Source organism: Schistocerca serialis, chromosome 5 (assembly GCF_023864345.2).
Source record: "Schistocerca serialis cubense isolate TAMUIC-IGC-003099 chromosome 5, iqSchSeri2.2, whole genome shotgun sequence".
Classification (NCBI taxonomy): Eukaryota; Metazoa; Arthropoda; class Insecta; order Orthoptera; family Acrididae; genus Schistocerca; species Schistocerca serialis.
In genome coordinates this window covers 270,985,381-271,010,489 of record NC_064642.1, presented here as the reverse complement: position 1 = coordinate 271,010,489, position 25,109 = coordinate 270,985,381, and the positions used below count along the sequence as shown (strand labels likewise).

The 25,109-nt window shown below is 43.0% G+C and overlaps 1 protein-coding gene across 1 annotated transcript in view; it reads right to left on the bottom strand.

Moving 5' to 3' along the window:
- Positions 1-13,386, bottom strand: part of LOC126481897 (nephrin-like) — a gene marked incomplete at its 3' end in the record, with an annotated part of 714,415 nt that extends 701,029 nt beyond the window's left edge. The window contains exon 1 of the mRNA XM_050105855.1: positions 12,576-13,386. Coding sequence (XP_049961812.1) covers positions 12,576-12,801 — 226 coding nt within the window. The remainder of the gene's footprint in view (positions 1-12,575) is intronic.
- Between the last annotated feature and the right edge of the window lie 11,723 nt (positions 13,387-25,109).

Below are 25,109 nucleotides of genomic sequence, written 5' to 3'. Positions count from 1 at the left end.
CCAGAGAAAGTACTTTAGAAAGTGTTGTCTGGCGATGCCCGCTAATAATGAGGGAGTTATACTGTTTTCTACTTGGAGAAGTAGACGTTGCCCAGATAAACTTGATCACGAGAAGACACCGACATTTTGACAGGGAATGCCTGAGGAAAACAAGGCATCACTTCAGTGAAACGTCATTACAGACCGTAGGGATCTTCCCAGATCAATTCAGCATTGGAAGAACGTTTTCAACTTTTCAGAATAAGCCTTATTTAAGTAGAAGAAACGCATTATGTGTCTGTAATTGATGAGAAATAGCAATCTAAATTTGTTGGAAGACAGTGCACAACAGTAGTCTCCGTTCTACATCAGGGAAATTCCGAAATGTTGAAGAGAAACTTCTATAAAAATATTTGAATTACCCAATCAGTACATCTAGACAGAGTTTTAATATCCTTGTTAATGCGAGCTAACATCCCATGGATGTTGGGGCTCACATGCGGTTCCTCTTCGTCGAAATGTCTTTGCTCAAACTCGTCTAGGGGTTGAACCGCATGTGTCGCACTACACTCCATAAATTCGACACTTATTACCCTTTGGTTAAATTGTCTGGCTGATGCCAAGTTTGCGAAACGCAAGGTTAATATAACATATAATAACAGTAATAATAATATCGGGAAAACTAACGACCAATAAATGATGTAGGCCACACAGTTGCGATTTGATTAGAATAATATACATTCAGAAACCAAACTAATAGTGAAAGTGGTCGTATTTAGAGTTAGTGTTACACTCGAGGCCATATCCAATTGACACAGTTCGATCATTCACAATCTCATCACGAAATACAAGTAATCCGCGCGAAAAGTTAGAGTTCACACCAGGCGTGTGGCCGCTCACCGCTCAGAGACTAAGTCCCGCGATACCACACAACGCGAAATTTTCTAAGTCGTTTCACTTCCTAGCTGCCTAAAGACCGACCGTTCGCCTTCGCGTCTCCACCAGCACTGTCCCTCTGCCCGTCCCCGGCCGCGTTTTCCGCGCCGATCATCTTCGATCAAGTGACTAGGGCAGTTCCCTTTCCTGAGGCCGTCCATCTCATTGGCTACAGCTTGTTCTACATTATTTTACAATTTAACATATTTAAATAGTTAACGTTTAACCACTTTCACGTTCTAAATAAAGTAACAATGATATCCATTGTTAAATTCTTTTGCATAAAACCAATACAGTTTCCATCTTAACTTTGAATGTCACGGTCAGTAGCCTTGCACCAATGTGCTATCTGATAAACAAAGAACAAAAGTAACTATTATGCACTAAATTTTACAACAAATATTGTATTACCTAATGATTCGATAAAGTGTCATGCTGTCATCGTTCAGTGTGTTTGTGTGGAGGAAATGATGACCTCATGCTTAACTGAAAATACTGATTATTTAAATTTATTATATCTTTTAAACAAATGAAGTTATGGAACTGACATTTACAACATTTGTCATTTTAATGATCCTCTTCTATATGAAATATCGATCGTTAAGATCGACCAAACCGTTCAGACTTTAGCATTCAGTTCTTTGTTACAGAACTTGTTAATTTCATTTTAACAGTAAATCCTAAAGTATTATAGATATAATCAATATTCAAGTGTTATTGAGATCACCATGAAAATTTAAGGAGGATGGCAGATTAAAATTCCTGTGGCCTGATTCCCTGCATTACTACAGAATTAAATAGTTTTCATGAATTTTTGTCTTTATGGCCGATCTTAGGTCCACCATATTTAACACTGCTACGTCTCCTTGGGTCTCGTCTGTCTCACTCGCACACTACAGCGCTTAGGCCTCATTCAGTACAATAGACGTCTGTGAATTTCCTCATCCCGTCGCGAAACTGCGGTCTTTGTGGGACATGGTCCTGGACGACAGGGTTCATTTCACAATTCCTGTGGGCTGACTCTTTCGGTCATATATTTAAATGAGAGCGAAATGCTCGTTAACTCACATTAGGACCTTTAGATTTGGAGGGCTCACCATTTTCGATGGATGGGGACATTCTAGATACGGAGTTTTCAGCCATTAATTCCTTGGCCGCACTGTAAAGCCGCTTATTATACTTAACACCAACAACAACTGCTGGGGAAGAAAAGGATTGGACCAGCGAGAGAATAGCATCGCGTGGCGGGAGTTTCAAATTGAAAATATTCAGTTTATCATAACTTTACATAAATAGAATTTTATGGATTTTTTTTACCACTCCTGTAGTAGATGCTCACTTTTTTGACCGCTTTGGTACTTGTTGTGGATTGCTTGCGGCAAGCGGGTTAGACACTCCTGGTCAGAGGCGTCGTTGTAGCCGTCTGCCATGGGCAGAGCCTTCGGTCAATGTTTCCTCCTGTGCCTGCAGGAATCGGCAGGCGAGCAACATCGTTATTGACCAGGGAGTCACTTTGGACCTTGCGAATCTCAACAGCTCGCGTATTTACCGATGAGGTGGATTATGACAGCTGATGAAAACCAATGTGATTTTAACATACTCTCTCTTGATATTACGTATTTTCGCTTTTACAGCGTGATGATTAATCCATTGAAATTCAGTATGCAAACGAATCAAAGCCATCTCTCCAGGCTGTGATTGATACGGTATCTGGTCCACTGATATTTAAACATAATTTTTTACTGTGTGAAAGGTTTTAATTTAAGTAAGGCTTTGGCCAGCTGACCACAAAAATGGGATCCTTCGGATAAATCTGCCACTAAAATCTGAACCAGTAAATATTTTGACATTCCAATAAGGACTGAAACTGCTGTTTCTGGAATGTTCAGTAAATATATAAATACGGCTATATTTGTCGAATATCATATATTGTTCTTAGTTTCTTCAGAGAAGTACAAATACCAATTACAGTAAACAACGCTTGTCGAAAAAACTTAAATTCAGTACACAGTAGCTGCGGATATTAAATGAGGTGGCCGGCCGAAGTGGCCGTGCGGTTAAAGGCGCTGCAGTCTGGAACCGCAAGACCGCTACGGTCGCAGGTTCGAATCCTGCCTCGGGCATGGATGTTTGTGATGTCCTTAGGTTAGTTAGGTTTAACTAGTTCTAAGTTCTAGGGGACTAATGACCTCAGCAGTTGAGTCCCATAGTGCTCAGAGCCATTTTTTAAATGAGGTGACGAAGTTCATGGTATAGGGATATGCACGTATAGAGACGGCGGTAATTCGCGTATACAAATTATAAAAGTGCTGTACAACAGCGGAGTTGCCATTTTTAGACAGGTACTCAGGTATGTGCAAGGTTTCCGATTAGTTATTGGTAGAACGACCGGAATAAATAGACTTTGAACGCAGAATGTTAATTGGATCGAGACGCATGGGACGTTTCATTTCGGAAATCGTTAGGAAATTCAATATTGCGGGATCCACAGCGTCAAGAATATGCCGAGAACACAAAATCTTAGACAATACCTCTCACCATGGACGACGCAGCTGCCTCCAAACAAGCAACACTGCGTGAAAACAGCGTCATACTTCACGAACTGTGTGTCGTACAATGATAACTTCGCAGGTAAATTCAGTGGTGTACGTAAATATTCTCTGCAAAACGCCAATAAAATTAATAGTAAACAAGTACTAAATTAAAACATCATGTCTGATGCCTAAGTTTTACTGCATGAACAGCAAAAATGTAGTAATTATTTTGTGGGGAGTGTCATCGACAAAAAAATCCTTTTCTGCTTGAAATTGTATGGAAAATTTCATGGATGTTGCTAGTTGCTCTCATTTTCAAACACTGGGTGAATATAGTCTATGTAATTTGTGCGCCATAAGTTACGCTGTCTGAAGACATATACAGTGTTTCTAACCTTAACACTTGGCCAATTGGGTTAAGCCAACGGCTTACCGCAGTAGTAACACCGGTTCCCGTCATTAACGAAGTTCATGTCTGTCGGACTTTGCTAACGCTTGAGTGGGCGGCCGTGTGAGTCCGACGAGCGTTTCTGGCAAGCGGGGTACAATCAGCTCTTGTGAGGCCATCTGAGAACTACTTGGTTGAGAAGTAGCGGCTCCGATCATGAAAACTGATAACGGCTGGGAGAGCGGTGTGCTGATCATATGCCCCACATCATCTGCATTCAGTGAGGCTTACGATGAGGATAAGATGGAGGTCGGTCGGTGCCGTTGATCCTTCCGAAGCCTGTTCAGCCGGAATTAATGTTTTTAACCTTTAACGTAAGATTATACCTTTTCACGAGTAGATTATGTCAGCATTTTAAATTTTTTAAATGTAGTCAATAATTAAACGAAATACCGAAAGTAAGATTTTTGGTGCCTCCGGCAAGCCGTTAGATAGGAAACCTGTAATCGGAACCATGCGCTTTGCAACAAGTTAGTCGTTTAGTATAATAGATGACGTACTGGACAGCATCGGAAGTGTCATGAGGCTTTTCGCGGATGACTGTGTTGTGTACAGAGACATCGCGGCTGTTGGAAATGTACAGCGAAATGCAGGAGGAGCTGCAGGTGATTTACGCTTGTCAAAGGGATTGACAATAGACCCTCAACGTAAATTTAACGCATTGCGCGTAATTACGCAGAAAACACTCATTCTTGTTTGATTACACGATTGTACACAATAAATGGTGGCAGTTAAATCCATCAAATATCTACGAGCAGTCATTCGTTTCACATAAAAGTGGATCGAACACATAAAACTAATTGCAGGTAAGGCGGATACTAGAGTGAGATTGACTGAAGAATCCTCAGAAGGTTTAATCCTCCCACAAAGAATACAGGTTAACCCTTATTCGACCGATGCTTGAATATTGCTCGTCTGTCTGACAGGCGTGGCAGAGGAAATGGAGAAGATCCAAAGAAGAGCAGCGAGTATAGTTTAGTAGCTCGAAAGCGTGAAGGTGATTCTTATTGCAGTATCAGACGCTACAAGAGAAGCATTGTGCGTCACGGTGTGGTTTACTGTTAAAATTCAGAGAGCGTACGTTCCTAGAGGAGTCACCCAATATTTTGCTTAATTTTACGTATATCTCGTTAAAAGTCCATGAATGTAAAATGAGATTCTTGTTCACATGAAGTGGTACTTACCGCCCACCAGTCGCAACTGGAAGAGTAATTGGGGCAATCTGACAGTGGTATACAAAGTACTCTCCGCCACTCCCCACACTCCCCATACGATGGCGTGTAGAACATAGATGTAGGTGTAAATGTCGTTGTCCCTGACAAATTTTAAAAAAAAGCTGGGGGTTGGGCGGTCATTCACGATTATTCAAGGAATTTCTACAAGGAGCCGCAGACGGGCATACAGATGTTCAGATGTGTGTGAATTTGTAAGGGACCAAACAGCTTAGGTCATCGGCCCCTAGACTTACACACTACTTTAAGTTATGCTAAGAACAATACATATACCCATGCCCGAGGGAGGATTCGAACCTCCGGCGGGAGAGGTCGCGCAGCCCGTGACATGACGCCTCAAACCACGACTCCGCGAGCGGAGCTATGTGAAACTCTTACCATATCCTGCCGCGACTGTTACGTGTGAAATCAAGCCGAGGTACCAGATGGTTCTAATTAAATTGCAGCTACTCTCAGCGATTCAGTGTTGGCTCTAATTACCGTATGGCAGCGAAACTGTGTAAATATTCCGATTCATTAATGCGGAACCGAACTAGGCTGTAAAAAAAATTTGCTCCAATTTTGGCCTCCAGGTGAAAATCTGGCGTTGAGAATGCGAGAAAGACGCATAGAAATATTTCCGTGTGTGATGAAGTAGTAAGAATACGTGAGCAGATACGGTCAAACAAGTCGGGAAGGCATAATGTTAATTTTATTATTGAAGGCTGCTTACACAGTTTGTTCAATACGAGCACGAGAGAGGTCGACGAGATGCTGTACAGAGCGACACTTGCACCTGGTGGCCAAAATTGGAACTCATTATTTTCCAGCGTACATCCGTTCCGCATTAACGCATTAGCATATCTACCAAGTTTCGCCGCTGTACGATGATTGCAGCCGATTCTGGATCTCTGCGACTAGCTTCACGTTAATTATAACCACCCAGTATCTCCGCTTGATGTCATACTCGACAGTCGCGACAGAAATGGATGTCGAGAGTGGTTCACCTGAAATCGTCAGTACAGAAGACTTGGACTGGTCGTAACATAACGTCGAAAACTCCCAGTAATGCTTGACCACTCTGACTGCAGTTTTCATTCTGAATCACTCAGCCATATTTTTGGGCTCACCACTGTTCTAAATTACACTTGTCTGTGTAAGGTCTTAGGATAGATCCAATTGACTCACTAGGTAGAATACGTGTCCTCAACAATGTTTTAGCAACAGTCGAAGAAGCTATTACTACGTCAGAGGTCTATAAAACAGTTCCATACTAGTCGTGATATTGTCATCTATCACATTACTATGAAACTCATTCCTGAAGAATTGGATATCCCACGTTTCCGCCTCATCTACATGTCTGGATTACATTGGAGGAAGTAAACCGAGCAGTTCTTATTTAACATTAAGAAGTGTAAGTTTGATACTTACATCTCTTAAACAAAATGATAGTCTCTAAGCGTTATGTGGTCATTAGCTTCACAGAGAGCAGTAAGTTTCTGATGCATATTCCTAGTGACAAGACGCGGAAATTAGCACTGAATTAATAAGTTTATGTACACACAATAATTCCCAGGTCGACTATCGATGTGTCAGTCTTTTGCAAAGCAATCAATTAGAAATCCAATAAATATACATTTATTGCACGTAGTCCGATATGGCAATGTCAAACTTCGAAGCACACACATAGAAAAGGGCACCACGTAGTTCTTTTCTAAAAAATTAGTACTCCACTCTTACCTTAGGATAATTAAAAATAAATAAAGTAGTATTTTCCCTCAAAAACATTTAACAACAAATCTGAATCTTTCGAGAAGATTCGAGATGCATTTAGTTGTTGCATTAGTTTAGCGTGCCATTTTCAGTTGATGATTCTGGTAAAAGAGAGGGGAGATGTAAAGTAACATCGGAGACGATGTTTGATAAATACAGAGTTACTAGATTCGTTGCTTCTGCCTTTAAAAATAGCAATTTTTCAGGTATTTTATAGTTACAAAAAATAAAGCCATTCCAGTGCTGATTACGTATTCCGAGTATCAGCAACTCTAGTTCATAAAATTTATTTGAAGACTGTGTCGCGTAATTATCCTACGAAACTGGACACAATTCTGTCAGAGAAAACAAAGACAGCTGCTGGTTACAATATAGTGGTACAAAAGACAACAGTCGAAGAAATCAGAGAGGAGGCGATTTCAACGTCCGTTGTTCATAATACACTTTCAGATATTCAGAGTGTGTGTGTGTGTGTGTGTGTGTGTGTGTGTGTGTGTGTGTGTGTGTGTGCAGGTGCGCCCTCTCCCCCCCCCCTCCCTCCCTCACATGCACGTAAAACTTACACAGCTTAGAAAAACTGTGAGCCAGCCGGGAGAGCGTTAAACTCTCATGAAGTGCCCTGCGCGCAGGCAAACAACACACGCGCGACACCGACCCCCAGCAACGGTTCCCTAGCGACCAGGTTTCTAATAACATTAGCCCGCTACCCCTCCTGTTGCAACTGTACGAAATACTGCCGGCTCTTCCCCCACAGAATTTCACCCCACTTAGCGTGACCGACGACAGTAAACGGCAAACACGGGGAACGTGCGGGAGCCCCCTGAAAAGGGTCGTATATCTGAGGGAACGCGCGCTTAGCCCGCACCTCGTACTTTGCGTTTAATGAAAATTTATGTACATTCGTGGGCTATTAAGCGGACTCGAACGCAGCGAAAACAGAATACAGGTATCAGTGCCGAGGAAAATAACCGGAAAGAACAACTGTGATCAGTGTTATTAGACCAAAATTAGACCAAAAGTACTTAATGCCGTGCTCAATAAAAGTTAAAGACTGCGGAACAAATGCTATAGTTCCAGCCATTACGCTGAAATGAAAATTAATGGAGACATAAGAAATAACGTCCATCTGAGCTCTCTTTATACTTCCGGCTCGGATATACAAACAATACGAATTTTAAATTTGTTGCTATACCTTTCTCTTTTGATTGAAGTTTTGAAATTGTTGTGTGATACACCCACGACTACACTGAAAATGTTTGAAAAGTTAAATTTTCAAATGTATTTACTTATGTCGCTCATTACGATAGAACAACTACTCACCCACTATATAATACTAGAAGGTCAATCAGTTTTCCGTTATCTGCATCATGAGATATTACAATGGAAACAGATCCTAGACGCTGCTAATCGCTTTGTTCTCTTCGCAGGATGAGGCCACCTTCCTTCCTTATCATGCATTACTCCGATCGCACGTGTCACGTAAGAGGCCAGCTCGTGATAGCATCATGTTAACGGTAGTCTTTAAGCCGCCTGGTCTCAGACTATGATACGGGAGATTAGGTCATGTCCGCAATTATGGAACGATGCCTCGCTGCAGATTCAGACCACGATTCGGTACGTACATGTAACAGATGGAAGTGCCTCATTGGCTCTAGCCTACAGTCGCTGGAAAACATAAATGTAAGGAAAGCCTCTCATTCAGAGCTCTTGACATTCTGTATCCAGAGCTACGATGTATATGTATCTCAGAAAACTGACGTCAGTTCGCGGAACTGACAACTGATCTGGTGCTACATAGCCACTTGAAAAATTGTAGTTCATTAATTGAAAACTTTATCATGCAAGTGTAACTATGAAACATAATCAATAAAAAAGTATTTCTAAAGTAACTGAGGCGATTAATATTAAACAACATTAGGGCCATAAGTGAAAAAAAAAGTAAACGTTATAACTCCATACGATTTGAATATATCCTACGTAACTGTTGACACAGTTCCGTAATTATTTTTGTATAATATAATTCTAATCGGTTTATTCAGATATTTCTGAGACTAAATTAACGGCCGTCATTTTCGTAAACGTTAAACAAAAGTTAACGGCAATGCGAACTCCAAAACGTATGTCATAAGTAATGTATTTAAACTTATCTCCATAAAAACCACTGTACTCGCTTTAGCATGCACTAACTCTCCATGATCTTTCCAATTATTTCACTCAGGGGATATGATTTCCTGTCTCTCTTAAGCTGTTGTCAAAACCAGCGATGTTACAGATTTCTTTACATGGGTCTCACAAATTGTAATTATTTTCTGCGAAATGCAATCAAGTCGCATGTTGGACTATTGTCAAATTACCTTTATATTTACTGTCCCATCACCGAGAAGAATGGCACAGTGCAATAATTGAACGGACGAAATTAACGTACTCTTTGGTAAAAGTAAATTGTGGGCAATAAGTTACATAACACACAAGTCCTGCAATTATAATACGCCACTTCATCACCTGCTGTAGTGACCTATTTTGAGATCCACGATATGGACAAACGGTTTTCACTGGGTGCATAGTCGCATTGATCGAAACCTTCGTTATACTTGTACAGATGTAGGCCGTATGCGGAAGTATCACAAATTCCAATGAATATCTTAGCATTAAATGAATTGTATTACAACTGGGAGCTACCATGTGACAGTATGTCTCTGTTACATGAATGTGCTATCCTTAAAATGTTATAGTTTAGTAATTTCAGCTTGGCCTAGAGAAGCTGTTTTAGGTATGAAGAGATGCTAGCCTGTTGATTAGTGTTTTCCTCTGTATGAACGGCTGTCAACTGCCAGTCAATGGCACCCCATAGATATTAAGTACGTTGACATATTAAATTTCTCTTTGCCAGTTTCGCGACTTACTATGAACATGCGTCATGTGGCAAAGTGGATTGAAGTTATTCCCTTTTCTTCTGATTGTAGGCTTTAGGTGCGTAGACCAAATGTTTGTGTCCACAAACCGTCCATTTGTTATTTACACACTGTCCGGATTTGGTTCTTCTCTTGTATGATTTACCGTTTGGGTCGCTCTCCTATTTTCTGGTAGATCATATGACTCAAACGGACAAACAAACTTCCAAACCCAGATTGTGCGACGGTATTGTGTGATTCCAATCTGTGAAGTTACACATCATTGCACATACGACTCTCCTACATTCCCCTTTGCCAGATACTGCACAAGATCACCGACATTTATGGTATACACTAAACCATACTGGTTACCGGAAATTATCTCAGTCCACAATTGAAACACGAACGAATATGTAGATTATGGGATTTTACACACCAGGTCTATGGAAACGTAAAATCAATGTTATACTAGGAACGTATTAAACATCCACATCAAAACGCCGCGTTCATACAAAGTAGCTGGCTAATGAAATGAGGAACTATTAAACAAATGCCCTCCTGCTTTTGTGGGAATTATTAAACTGACATTACAGAAACGCTGCACGAGGCACATTACGCCCGGCAGTAAATTCACAGAAGGTGAATTAAATACAGTTCCCTGTTCTCCATTGTCGTTCTAAGCCGTAGTCGCTGGGAGCGGGCCGACTCAGACAGTTTAATGAGCAGAGGAGAACCACGTCTCGCGTTCCTACCAATTATGTAGATCAAGAGATGATAACACGAAACTGTTGGCAGCAAGTCGGCACCTGGATTGCTACACTGTCCTTTGGGTCTAGTTTTCTTTTTCACTTCTCGAGATATCTACAGTGGTGTCCCAACAGGCGTACGTAGCTCTTGGCTTCCGCTACCTGTCCGATGAGCTAGACTGCGAGTCCGTTGAAGTGATCATACTAAAGTAGGCTCGTGAAATGTTAAAGCTGTGTAGAAGAAATGTGTCCTGTCGTTTCAACGATGAGCAGTAGCCACGTTACGTCTCTCCTGTTGAAGAAGAACGGAAACCTTTGCACGCAAGACTGGTAATTACGGGTGGCATCGTACGTTGTAATCTGATACCGTTGTACTCAGTAGTGGGGGCGGCCGCACCGACACCTAACCGTCTGCTATGCCTGGAGCTTCGCACCGGTCCGTTGTTCCTCTGTGTATCCCAAGTATTGTCTTCTGATCACGGACACATTCACAATGTGCTAATCGCCGCATGCAGTCACTTTTATCTGGATGTTAAATCTACTTGGACTGACTAATTATTCGTGTGTCTAACTTCACTCCGGGCCCAAAATTTGGTGACGTTATTTGAGGACGTGTTTCAGTACGTTTTTGAAAGTGTTTTCTTAAACACAGCAACTTGTTCAATTATTCATACCTTGGAAGGTGAACATAATTTAACACCTTGGTCAACCCGTGCAGTCTACTCATTATTACAAGGAAACAAATATTTACTTCATTCTTTGATGACAGAACAGTTCCTTTGTTATAAGCATTTTATTTGTTTGATTGTTTTTTATGACAACATTTATCAACATCTGTAAAAAAATGTAACGGACCTGTACCTCTCCTTAGTATGCAGTGCAACGAAGACATTAACAAAATTATGACTTGAGTTCATAGGGGCACGTCATAAACTTTCACAATGTATTTAAGTGTATTTTGCACAGGACCTAGAGAATTTTTCACGATGGTATAAAATGAGGGAACTTGTTGACTCATAGCCGAAACAACTCTGTAAGTAGGAATAAAGAGACGTTAAACTTAAAACCAATTGTGGAAAATTGTTATTCTTCAAAAAAATTATAGTGGCTGAGGACCAACGTACAAGCACAATGAGATAATTTTTGATACGTAGAGCACTGATTGATATAAACTTCTTATGTTCATCTCGATAGAAGGTTTTTCATAAATAAGTGTTAAGTACTATTCGTCGTGGTAAGCACGACAGGAAACACAAAACTCGTTTATGTAATCACAGAATGCTGAATGCTTGTGGAAGGTAGCTGTCATTAAAAAGATTTTCTACTAGCCGAGAAGAACGTGACTGGAGCGCAGCGTTCGGTGAGTATGATAATATCACGACAAGGTATTTCTTCCGATCATTTATACATTGTGAACAGCGGATGCATCGACGTCTTAAGGTGAAAGTTTGATGTTTTCGAAAATTCCTCCCTGGAGTAAATGTATATTCTGTCAATATTATATCATCACAAGCTGAAGTAGTACGGTAATGTTGCTTCTTCATGGTGATATTTGATATTATATTAAGCATAGAACATTAATAGCGGAACAGAAATATTACGTCGGGAAATATTGGTTTTTATCTCAACCTTGCATGAAGCTTACGTTCCATTATCAAAAGCAGCTGCAGGTATAATAAAAGGAAGAAAAGTAGTGTAGAACCTAGGAACGAAAAGCCACTATTACCGTAATCGCGCTAAACCACGCCAGGCAGGCTGCATAGTTAAATTAAGACCTTCCGTGTCACATTTCCTGCACGAAATTCGGTGCGCTGGATAATTTTAGAGTGAAATCTTACACATAATAACGCTTGTTTTGCAATCTTCAAATCCTTTACGTTTATCAGAATGTTTGCACGCAATGACCTGAATGTCACGGGAAGATAACGTTTATCCCAGTGCAAAAGAAATAGGGCATTTGCGTTTTATCTCAAAAGAAATTTCCAGCCCGTGCGTGCGCTGCATATTCAACGGCCTGAAAAGCGAAAGAGAAATTAGTAAATGTTTCAATAACTTACCATCCTCGGTCATCAGCTTGGAAGAAGTGCAGCAGACGTGTAGTAGAAGGATAAATCCACACAGCACACAGTTTGTCGCAAGGAAAGTCATCTGTACGTGGATGTTCGTAGTCTTGGCTTTCACTGAGAAGTTCCTTCCTCTCTTCGAAGAGAGAAATTCTAGTGTCCTCATTTTAGGCATCAATATTTTGCTTCCATACTGACAGAAAATAAATCCCATAAACATTCATACGAAAGTAGCTTTCTCATGTCGCAGTTGACAGATGTCACAATTCTGCATGTGGGACCTCATCAGTAGAAACCACGTGAAACGCGCTCGTATCGTTGGCTATTCTGACGAAGTTCATTGTCACTGGAAGAACGAGAACGCAAACGGATATACCTTGTGGGTCTGTGGAAGAAAGTTCTAAGCAAGCTAATAATAGAAGATAACGAAAGTGGAAACATCTGCAATGAAGCGAAACGACATAGCTACAGCCTATATTGACGGCAGGTTTCACTACTGATCCGAGAACTGACAAGTGTCACTCCGCTTGCGCTACTCTATGAAGAGGAGTGGCGTAAAAAAAAATTTCGGAAGCTGAAAAATCAGCGAGTGATCAGTAATCCCTAATAGTTTGGAAGCAGCGGATGGCCGCTTGTACGCGCGTTATTTACGCAGCCGAGGCCTACGAGGGCGGAAGCTCCGCAAGAGGCGTGGAGCTGGTCCGCGCGGCAGCGGCTGCTGTCAGACGGCCGAGCGCGTCCGTCAGTCACGTTGTTTACGAGGGGCGCGCGGCCTGGCGACGCCAACACGTGGTCCCGGCGCCGCGCCAGTGCGGCCACTGCGCCACCGCACCGCGGGCGCGCCACCGTCGCCGCCCGCCATTCGCCGGACGCTGCCGGAAACGGCCGAGCGCAGTCGGTCGCCGGCGGAGCAACAACCGCTCTCCGTCGCTGTCGCCGTCGCTGCCGCTGCCGCCGGGTGTCGCCGGCGCAATCAATGGAGGAGGACCAGCGTAAACCGTCATATGGGTCTCTTTAGTACGACCCAGGTGTCGATCTGTAACTATCGTGGTCGCCGCTTTTTACCGTCTGAAGTAGGCATCCTGACCTGGACCTCATTTAGCTACGAGCAGCCCGAGCCAATTGCTGAGGATTGCACACACCGGTTGGAATCCGGAGAGCCGCGAGCGTGTCGCGATCAGTGTGTTAACTTCCAACCTGCCTTTGGCAACGAACTGCTGCTCGGAGATAATTCCTGCCCGAGAAACAAAGGACGTCTAATTAAGTAGCTAGTTTTTCACAAAATTGCCCCATAGCCGAATAGGACTAGGCGAGACATTCTGGGCTGGCCAGCTTGTTAGGGCACGAAGAGCAGTCAGGCCCTACCTGTGTGTACAAGCACACGTTCCTCTAGTAAGGCGAAGAATTCTAGGGATAGGCTAGGAGGCGCGCGGGATTAGCCGAGCGGTCTAGGGCGCTGCAGTCAAGGACTGTGCGGCTGGTCCCGGCGGAGGTTCGAGTCCTCCCTCGGGCATGCGTGCGTGTGTTTGTACTTAGGATAGTTTAGGTTAAGTAGTGTGTAAGCTTAGGGACTGATGACCTTAGCAGTTAAGTCACATAAGATTTCACACACATTTGAACATTTTGATGGGCTAGGAAGTCCGACATGGAAAACCGCATGATGTCGCCCACCAATTAACCCTCAACAAAGAAAAAATTGCTGTCACACAAGTGAAGCAAACGCCAACACAAACCTCATCCATCGACAACAGACTCTAATCCATCCAAACGAACATTAGACGTACTGTAAACTTCTCATTATACCGCCAAGGACCCAAAGAGGAAGACCCAAAGGTGTATCATCAAACATCAGCAATCTTAACTGTAGCATCAGGAGACAACAATGGACGACACTCGGAGATCAACAAATAAAATGCTACCCGTCATCATTTATTAGGCAGAAAAGTTTCTTGAGCTCAACGCCGCACAACAAATGCACATCAAATGAGAAGTTAAGATCCACCAAGGCTACAGAACAAAATATCATCTAGATTCCTGCACCGACTAGACAAAACCCATGGCCGTTGTCTTTTTTAAAGAACACAAATTATAAATTTGCGACTTCTACTTATTTACATCATCATCTTATCAAAGGGTACAAGCAATGACAGAATAAATACTCTTCAACGCACACTCTACACTAAACATTGAGTGGACGGTTGCATTTCGAAAAGAAGGGCCATGTGAGTCATGCTAGCTCTTCGAGCATATGACAAATGAGGGCCATCTTCCAGCATTGAGCTTGTAATGACCACTCCCGGGACTCTACAGTGCCGAAAACGACTCCTTCCAAATAATGAAAATTGGAAAAGGATCGCCCCCTCTTACGGAGAGGTTGTCCAAAGTACCAACAAATGCTCCACATATATCAACGATAAGCCAGTGTCCATCCACCAACGTCCAGACGCACAATGATCATTAGACCAACGTCAAAAGAAACATAGCAACTTTAAGAGGAGCAGGCCACATCAACCACACCAGTTCAGCAGCCACAACAACAACTAAATATTGCATGACACTCTCACTTCTTATTTGGTGTCATGCCACTTAATGTTCGTAGGGAAGATGATCTTTATTACGATCTGGCTTCATACATCATGATGAAATGGTGGGCAGTAATTAATGCTCTTGCTTGTGTACTCTAGTGGCGGAATAGCGGTAAGCTTTACCTGCGTTCAAGGGAATGGGGTGCCATTTTAAATGACTGCAGTAAAAGCGTAAGGCGACTGAGCGCCGAGGGGAGCGTTTTTTTTCTGCAGAAGCTGGTGAAAAAATTTGTGGACTGCTGAGTTCCGCAGTCTCATTTACAGACACGTTGGATGATGCCGGTTGGTCAGGGACTGCGTCCAGGTAGGCTAACTAGCGCCGCGGAGACGCCGCTGCAGGGGGCAAAACATTGAAGACCGGCAATAAAGCAGAGGATGGGCTGGACTGTCGAGTTCCGCAGTCTCGTTGTGCAGACACGTTGGACAGCGCCGGTCGGTCGGCAGTCGCGTCCAGGTGGGCTGACTAGCGCTGAGAAGGCTCCGCTGCAAAGGCCAGCACATTGAAGACTGGCAATGAAGCAGAGGATGGTGCCTTGTTAGGCAGGAAGTCGATGAGACAACTGTGAGCCTTCTGCGAATTTCCGTGGGGCAGGTCACTGGCGCCCAGACGTCTGGACTCTGTTACAGAACGCATTTGTGAAGGCACAAGGCTTTTAGTGAGTTTATGGCCATTCTTCAGAAACTTCGAAATGGACATTACAGGGAAGATAGTCTTTTTATGGAGGGCTGTGGTTACATCCTGGTCATGTCGTTAGCAAAAGACACGGCATGAACGCGTCGGAAAGAGGCCACAAAGCTGAATCTTTTTCTCCTTTTCTCCCAATTTAAGGTCTCTGATTGGTCAAATCTGTGTATGCAGAGCAAGGGGCAGTCTCTAATCTTGAATGGAGAGCCCCAGCTCATGATTGGCTTGTGCTAAAGTGGGAGTAGTCTAAGATGTAAGTGTGCTTTGCTACCGAGCTGGCGAGGACAGCTGACACTCTTGTACTGGCGCTTCGCTAGTAAAGAACTGCAGGTCTCTATCTAAACGGTGAGTCTGTGCCAGTCACCTTCTGAACCGTCATAGGTACTGCTTCTAGCATCACATACACATGAGTGATACGTGTATGTACTTATTTGTCTTGAGCCGGCTGTCTATACATTCCATATATTGCATCATGCATAATCTTGGGACGGAGTCAAATTGGTTTGGCAGACCAGCAATCGGGTCCACCTGCAAACTGGAATACACCGGGGTTCCAGAGGGTCATAGGGAAGTACCTGTGTTCTGAATTAGCCGAACGGCAGACCGCGTACTTGCATTTTTCGGGCGCGTGCCATTAAGAACAGATTGCTGCCGTCCATGACTTCAGTCGCCACACGCATCGTGGTATACTGCCCTGACCACCAGATGGGTGAAGTATTCGCTGCTACGGCGTAGGGCTCCAATATATGCTTCTCAGCACCCTGGTCTCTGGAACCATATTTTTCTTTTTGGAATAGTAGTGTACAGATGCTAGTATACTCGCACATGTCGAAGGTATAATGAAATCAATCGTCTCATATTAAAAATGGTTAATCGACAGACAACTATTCACCTCCACCTCTGAATATAGAACGACAGTGAACTGAAGACTGAGATGATTGACGTCGTTTCTTAGACCCATACGGAAGAAGAAGCCTTTTAAAGTCCGAAATATTTATGTATTGCGATCACTGGCGTCGCCTTTCCAGTACCTGGCGCCATTAGCTCGATCTGCCGTGCTTGAGGATACGCACCCCTCCAGGTTGTTGATGAGGACGGGGTGTGCTATGGCATGGCGAGCTGGAGAGTGGTAACGGTGCTACGAGGACGGTGTGAGAGGTTCGCCCAGCACTTGCGCAAGCGTCTTGTTCACCGAGTCCGGAGAGCGATTGCGGGACATATTTGTGGGTGGATTTGAATCCGTGTCTGACTTTGAGTGCAGTTTTCGTGCGTAACCTGGCCAACCAGCTCTGCGACGTAACATACCGATAGAGTTGAAACCTTATTCGCTGTGCTGAATTGTGGGTCTCGTTTGGAACCAGCTAGCTTCAACTTCGATTCGTGAACTTCAGTTAAGTTTTCGATTTTGAGAGTTTAATTCTTGTTTCTTATTGATACTTCTAGGTTTGTCGATCATTGCGATTTCTTTGCTTATCTATTTCGCCACCAGTTGATTCCACGAATTGTGGCTGTTGTTCGCTTTTTCTCAGTCGATACTGGTTTTGGTTGTTTGTTAAAAGGATGTCTTAACCTGTGTGAGCCGATGGTGTTTCCTGAGCCGGAGCGATAGCGTGTGTTTCTTCTATGCCGTGTCAGGACCCCCCCCCCCCCTCCTCCCCTCGCCACCGCCCATACTCGTCATCACTCAGTACATAAATGCTTTTAGCTAACTTTCCTGTCAAATTTCTTCAAGATAAGCGCCTTTCTCTTGTAATACGACCGGATGCCGGTTTCAAGATACCTTTACGCATTGCAGACGTCACCGCTCTGTCAGTTATATTGGCTTAGAATGTGCCTGAGTCTCAAAATCTGCAATTGCTGAAGATATGTAATTGAGTTTGGCAGCCTAGTTTCATTTCGGGCGTTTCGTCGTCGTTGTAGAGGTGGTGTCTCACAGTCACGGAGGTATACCGTTTGGCCAGTTATTGGTGATTTCACGTAATTAACCTTGCTGTGTTAATATTACTTTTTCCGGTCTGTACCCATCGAAAAGGGCCTAGGAAGGCCGGGCCTCTCATTGTAGAAATGCCAAATAGAAAACATGCAGGCTTTCAATAATAACAGCTTCATTTAAGAAAAATTACCAAAATGAAAACATGTGGACTATCATTAATAACAGCTTCAACTGAGTAACACTACCAAACAGAAAACACGTAGGCCTTCATGAACAAGTGTTTCAATCAAGTAATCGAGAGTTTTAATTCCCTCCTCACAAGAAGTGCAACAGAAGGTTTATATACAACGAGAGGACCGGCGTTCAGAGGCTCTTTTCATTGGGTACAGAACGGCAAATTAGATATTAACACAGCAAAGTTAATTACGTGAAAGCAACAATAACTGGCCAAATGATATACCCGCGTCACTGCAAGATACCGCCTCTACCGCGACGGCGAAACGCCCGAAAGGAAATTATGCTGCCAAACTCAATTACATAGCCTCAGCAATTGCAGATTTTGAGGCCCAGGCACCTCCTAAGCCAATATAATCAACAGAGCTATAACGTCTGCAATGCCCGAAGGCATCTCGAAACCGGCAGCCGGACGTATTACAAGAGAAAGGTGCTTATCTGGAAGAAATTTGGCAGGGAGGTTGGCTAAAAATCTAGGTACTGGCGTGACGGTGTGGGGGAGGGGGCGGGGATCCGGCCGTAGCGTAGAAGAAACATGTTGTCAGTCCGGCTGCGGCTCACACAGCTTAAGATATTCTCTTAATAAACAAATAAGGGCAGCATCGACTGAGGAAAAGCAAACATCCACAGTTCAAGCAACCAAATGGTGGTGGAATAGATCAGCTAAGAAATCGCAGTCATTCCAACAGACCTATAGGTTTCAATAAGAAAATAAGCTACAATCTCAAAACCCAAAACTTAACTGAAGTTCACGCATCGAAGCTGAAGATTTCCGGTTCCAAAGGGGACGCAGAATTCAGCACAGCGAAACTGGCTTCAACTCTCTCATCGGTGTGCCACGATCCAGAGCTGACTGCCCTGGCTACGCACGCAAATGGAACTCGAAGTCAGCCACGGGTTCATATCCGCCCACAAATATGCCCAGCAACCACTCGCCGGACTCCATGCCAAGACGCTTACGCAGGTCCTCGCCTTACTCGCTGGGGGGACCTCTTACACCGTCGTCCTCGCTCCGTGATCACTCCCCAACTCGCCACGCCATAACACTACCCGTCCCCATCAACAAACTCGAGCAAAGATCTTAGTGGCTAGTGGCCTGAAACCAGAGGGACATCACGCGACAGAACTAGTTAGCGGCGCCAGGAATTCAAAAACTTGCCACAGCAACCCCGCCACGGATCAAGTCTATCAGACGGAGTTGCACGCAGAGGTGGCGGCATTGCGGTGTTAAGGAAACATTCATTCAATCTGTTGAAGCATTACAGCGTTTGGCGTCCTTTTAAGTGGAGGCGGTAACAGAACAAACAGCAGTTTGTTTGTGGCATAAAAGAAAATCGTTCAAATGGCTCTGAGCACTACGGGACTTAACTTCTGAGGTCATCAGTCCCCTAGGACTTAGAACTACTTCAACCTAACTAACCTAAGGACATCACACACATCCATGCCCAAGGCAGGATTCGAACCTGCGACCATCGTGGTCACACAGATCCAGACTGTAGCGCCTAGAATCGCACGGCCACTCCGGCCGGCTGTTTGTGGCATAACTACCTCATAATAGGTCAGTATTCCTAATACCGCCAAATATTCCAAACATACGACAAAATACTATTTGGAGGGAACTCTATGCGAAGAATACAGTATGACATTTGACGAACACCAGTTCAAAAGGTAGAATTCTGAATGAATTAGAACAAGACGGGGAAACGACTGTATACGGACCACCGCAACCTACTAGGATTCTGTCTTTTCAACATCAAGCGGCAGATGCCCTGGACACTAAGATCGTTAGTTGAAAGAAGAGGGTTTCCAAATTAGCTTGCATGGATATTAAAATAATACCAGCCTAGAACGTGGTCACCAAAAAACACTGCAGCTTGCGTTCCAAGGAATTCACCGGAAGTCCTGCTACTTCGGATGACTTCAACAGGTCCAGATCAACTTTAAGTGTTTTAAAGACATGGAAAAAGGCGTACGACGAAGTATGGCGACCAAATCTCCTAGGGAATATTTTAATTAACCCTCCAGTTCAAGACTATTACATTAATATTCCTCGAGAATTACCTGCAGGATAGAGAATTTTTTGTGTAAGTACTACGCAAGAAATCCGAAATGAAATATCGCCAGCAGGCACCCTGCACGGCTTCGTCTTATTGCCTTATTTTTAGTGTGTATATTAACGATCTACCGTTGGAAAACGACGTTTCTACAAGTCTTTACGCCATTGACACGATATTCTTAAGCATGGGACGCAACATACGCCAGCGATATACACAGCGGCAACTAGACAGACTTGAAAATTGGGCGCTGCAGAATAAGACTACCATTGACGCTGCTAAGAGATTACGCATAGTATTAATAACATGCGAAGATCGGATGGCTGGATACCTTTGCAGTTACAAACATCTTGGAGCCCAGTTCGATAAAGAACTAACTTTTGCAAACCACAACAAGCAGAAGAAGAAGGCGATACTTAAAATGATACAGGCCAATACGCCATCGTCCCTCAGTAGAAATCTCAGCTCTTCAACAAATCTTAGACTATACCAAGAAACCGTTCAACCCACCATACTATACGGTAGCTTATAATGGGGCACGGCCTGCAGTATAAATTTCAAGTAACTCCAGAACCCAGAAACAATGCTACAAATGGAGCTTAGGACTTCTATAATTGACATGTACGAGACAAATCTAGAGAGCTCTTCAAAACAGATGCCTCATAGGTGAGCAGGCCACTGCCATTTTTACCAGGATTGAAGACCTACGGCACGTCGTTCGACAACTGTAACAAGTCTGAACTTAACACTTCAGACGATGGCATCGACACAAAGTGTCTGTCAGCTGGTTGCCGACTGGTAGGCGCACTGGACCTGCATTGGGTTAACGCAGCATTTGTCCTCTTACACATAGGTAGGATAACTACAAAACCTTCCCATTGTACATTCATGTTCTCAGAGGTCAAAAAGACTCGTAAGCCAGGTTCAGACTGTGATTCCAAGTGTAAAATGCCGTAGAAATTTCACGGCATTAGTAATATACACAGTAGCACTGAATTTACAAGTTTTGACAGGAATACGATTGTGTAATCTTTGATTCTTCTTCGCGTAAATTGCATGCAGCCGAGTTCCGTTTCCAAACAGTTCATGTTAATACCTTGTAGTGTAAGCATAGAAGTGATCGGGTAAGCCCGCTTAACACGTTTTCGACATACTTCGTAGTACATCTTGTTTCTCTCAGACGGCGTTTATTTTTAACAGTTCGGTAGTTCATATTGCCAAGATACATATGCCAATAGTTTGCAAACGCTACTTCTAGCACAAACACAATTTTTCGTGGAAACGCCTCATCAGTTTGCAGACGCAATTCGGTGAACTGTAAGCGATTTTGTAGGTTATCGTCATGAAGTTGATGATGGAGAGAAAGGACACTCCTTTGGGAGATCTCAATCATGCCATAAATTGGCGTTGTAGTGACATGTGGGCTTTCTTGTACCGCTTTAAAATGTCAGATGCATTTCTGTCCTCAGTTATTGCTCTTTTTCGGTGATGTATTTTATTCTTGGGAGCTCCAGCTTCTTAAAATTATTTTTTAATGTTTGCATAAACAGACTGTGATAGATTCATACGGCCACGATATCTTTCAGTGTAAAATCACATTGGTTTTGGAGATGATATTTCGACGAATTTGGACATGGGAATAACTTTGTTTACTTTGCTAAGTCTTGTAAACAGCTGTACCTTAAGTTGTTAGAGCAGCAGTAGTGGTCAAGTGTGTTTTGTGGTGCCATAGAAAGAATTCTCATGTAGTTTGAGGATTTTACTGCGTGGTACTACATTCTAACTAAAACTGTTTTCTAACTAGTAATTTATCTCAGCAGCGCCAGCAAGCAAGATGCATGTATCTTAATATGAAACACATACGATTTAGGCGTGGTGTAACGTCCCCTTTGAAGAATTATACATGACTGTGCTTAACCTGACACACAATATTTTGTTAGCGCAACGCAATCTGACTTTCAATAATTCGTACAAAAGAATGGGCCCTGACTAACATTAAACTATACCTTTCACAAATCACTTACCTCACAAAAACCTTCTCTACTCAAGCTACTGCAATACAGCGAGCGCCACTACTGCCAGCTAAATAAAAGATTCAAACTACTGAAGGCACTAACTACTGATAGGGATAGTTAGCAAATGAAAGATATTAATAGAGAACAAACAATGTATTTACCTTGATATCATCATATATAAATATAGCAGTTCATGACAAATTTCAAAACTCCGCCATCTCTCTCCCCACATCCACCACTGCTGGCGGCTCACCTCCAACTGCGCAACGCTACGAGCTGTTCACATCCAGCTGCCGCTGCCCAACACTACAATGGCAGACAACAATGCAAACTAGCCACAGACTGCACACAGCACAGCCAGTGATTTTCATATTGAGCGCTACGTAACGTTGCCAATAAGAAAACATAAACAGCCTACTTACATAGCCCCCATGCTCCCCACAAAAAAATTTACAAATTGGATTGGGCAGTGGCCAATACAGATTTGAAAAATTTTTTCATAATTACAATAACAAAGAAATCAAATGCACACACTTATTGATATTATGTTGGTCAAAAGCTCAAATTTTCTCACAGTCTATAAAGACAGTCCTGATCATTCATCACAGTGAAACTGCCGTTTCTTTTCTCAAAGTCTGAGCAGTAAAAGACAATGCACACGGAAGTAGTGGATTTCCATGCCGTCTTGAAGAAGTAGTGTTGTCCTTCCAACGGAAAGACAGTGCTGACTCTTGACATGCAGACAGGTAATGGGCCACACCAGAGCAAACCCACAGCAGAGTCAATCGAAGTTTTGAAGAGTATTGGTAGGTAGGTCATCACAGAGCAGACCCACTGGAGTCCTGGTAGAGATTGTGGTATTGGTGGGCCACCAGAGGTGCTGACCCACTCCAGTCCTTGTAGAAATAATGGTATCGGTGGGTCATCAAAGACGCAGACCCACTGTAGTCCTTGTAGAAATAATGGCGTTGGTGGGTCATCATAGATGCAGGCCCACTGTAGTCCTTGTAGAGATGGCCAGCAGCCCTCTGTTGCGATTGTGCAGGTGCACAATCACCATTGAACAGTCTTGCGGATAATGTAGCAAGTCCATAACCACCACTTGTGCACTCACGAAGTTTTTGGAATTGTCCTTAGATCCAGCAATGCTGTTATCCAGTCCCTTGCAGAATTATTAACACACGTGCAAACACTAACAGTCCCTACTTCTCACATATTGTCCATATACTATGACCAACAGAAACGTGTGCAGTGAAATGGAACTTACATGTTAGTAATATCATGAACTGGTGACAATTACAATTTTATAACATAAGAATACAATAACAAAGGTACAAAATACATCATTAAAAACATAGCAATATAGATAACAATTGTAGTAACACAGGCTTTACAATAGAATAGAAATAAACATATACATCAGTGTTACAGGAATTATGAGGCAGGGTCGCCATATGTAACGTCCCCTTTGAGGAATTATACATGACTGTGCTTAACCTGACACACAATGTTTTGTTAGCGCAACGCAATCTGACTTTCAATAATTCGTACAAAAGAATGGGCCTTGACTAACATTAAACTATACCTTTCACAAATCACTTACCTCACAAAAATCTTCTCTACTCAAGCTACTGCAATACAGCGAGCGCCACCACTGCCAGCTAAATAAAAGATTCAAACTACTGAAGGCACTAACTACTGATAGGGATAGTTAGCAAATAAAAGATATTAATAGAGAACAAACAATGTATTTACCTTGATATCATCATATATAAATATAGCAGTTCATGACAAATTTCAAAACTCCGCCATCTCTCTCCCCACATCCACCACTGCTGGCGGCTCACCTCCAACTGCGCAACGCTACGCGCTGTTCACATCCAGCTGCCGCTGCCCAACACTACAATGGCAGATAACAATGCAAACTAGCCACAGACTGCACACAGCACAGCCAGTGATTTTCATATTGAGCGCTACGTAACGTTGCCAATAAGAAAACATAAACAGCCTACTTACAGTGGAAATATTTAATTTGAAAGTCTGCTGTACTTGCAGTGTGTGATACAACAAATGAACGTTGATCATCAACAGGTATTGCTTAACATATAAGTTTTATCCGTAGTTCAATACGTAAGCCATGTGCAGTTTTTAAAAATCTTGTGGAACAGTTAACCTACGACGATAGTGCAACATGTGTTTTGTGCACGAAACCTTATATAATACAATTTTAATTTGGTGCAAAGTATGAATTTTCCCTGGCAGTCATAGGGCTGTAATTATACTTCTGTGTATTAGAATAAGAACCTTGAGCGTGTGCGCGTGCGCTGTGCGTGTAGATGAAGCGTTACATATTACGATAAACAGTTTTTTTTCGGTGACCAAGATCGTATTTTCGAGATATATGTATATGTCTTCTTCCACAGGTATCTTTGGACATGTTTCATCTGTGTCTTGGTCCACCAGCATATCGGGCGTTTTGTGTAGTTCGGCATTTTTCACCCGTACACTACCTCATATGGAGACAAACCGGTATTTCGGTATTTGTATGGACTTTTGCATTGTATGCGTAACAATATGCTTCAAATACTCGTCCCACTGATGGTGATGAGAATCCACCTAATAACTCAGCATCTTCCCGATTTTTCTGTGTACTGGTTCTCTCCTTCCGTTCGCCTGTGGATGCAACGCGCGCTCGTCCTCAACTTCCTTACGTTCAACAATTTACATAGTTCCTTCATTAAATCCGACATGAATTTGGTCCCTTGGTCAGTAATTATTGCCTCTGGTACACCAGTTATTTACTAACGCTTGCGCGACTATTGCTGCCTGTTGATTTGGCATAGCCACCATCTCCACATACCTTGAAAAATGGTCCGTTATTGTCAGAACGAATCTGTTCTCAGATGGTGTTCGCCAAAAAGGTCCTAAGACATCAATCCCCAGAAAAGAGAATGAACATGTTGCTCCCGGTAATCGTTGTAGCTGTATGTGTTTCTGACGCAAATCTGTTCTCTGCGTACAT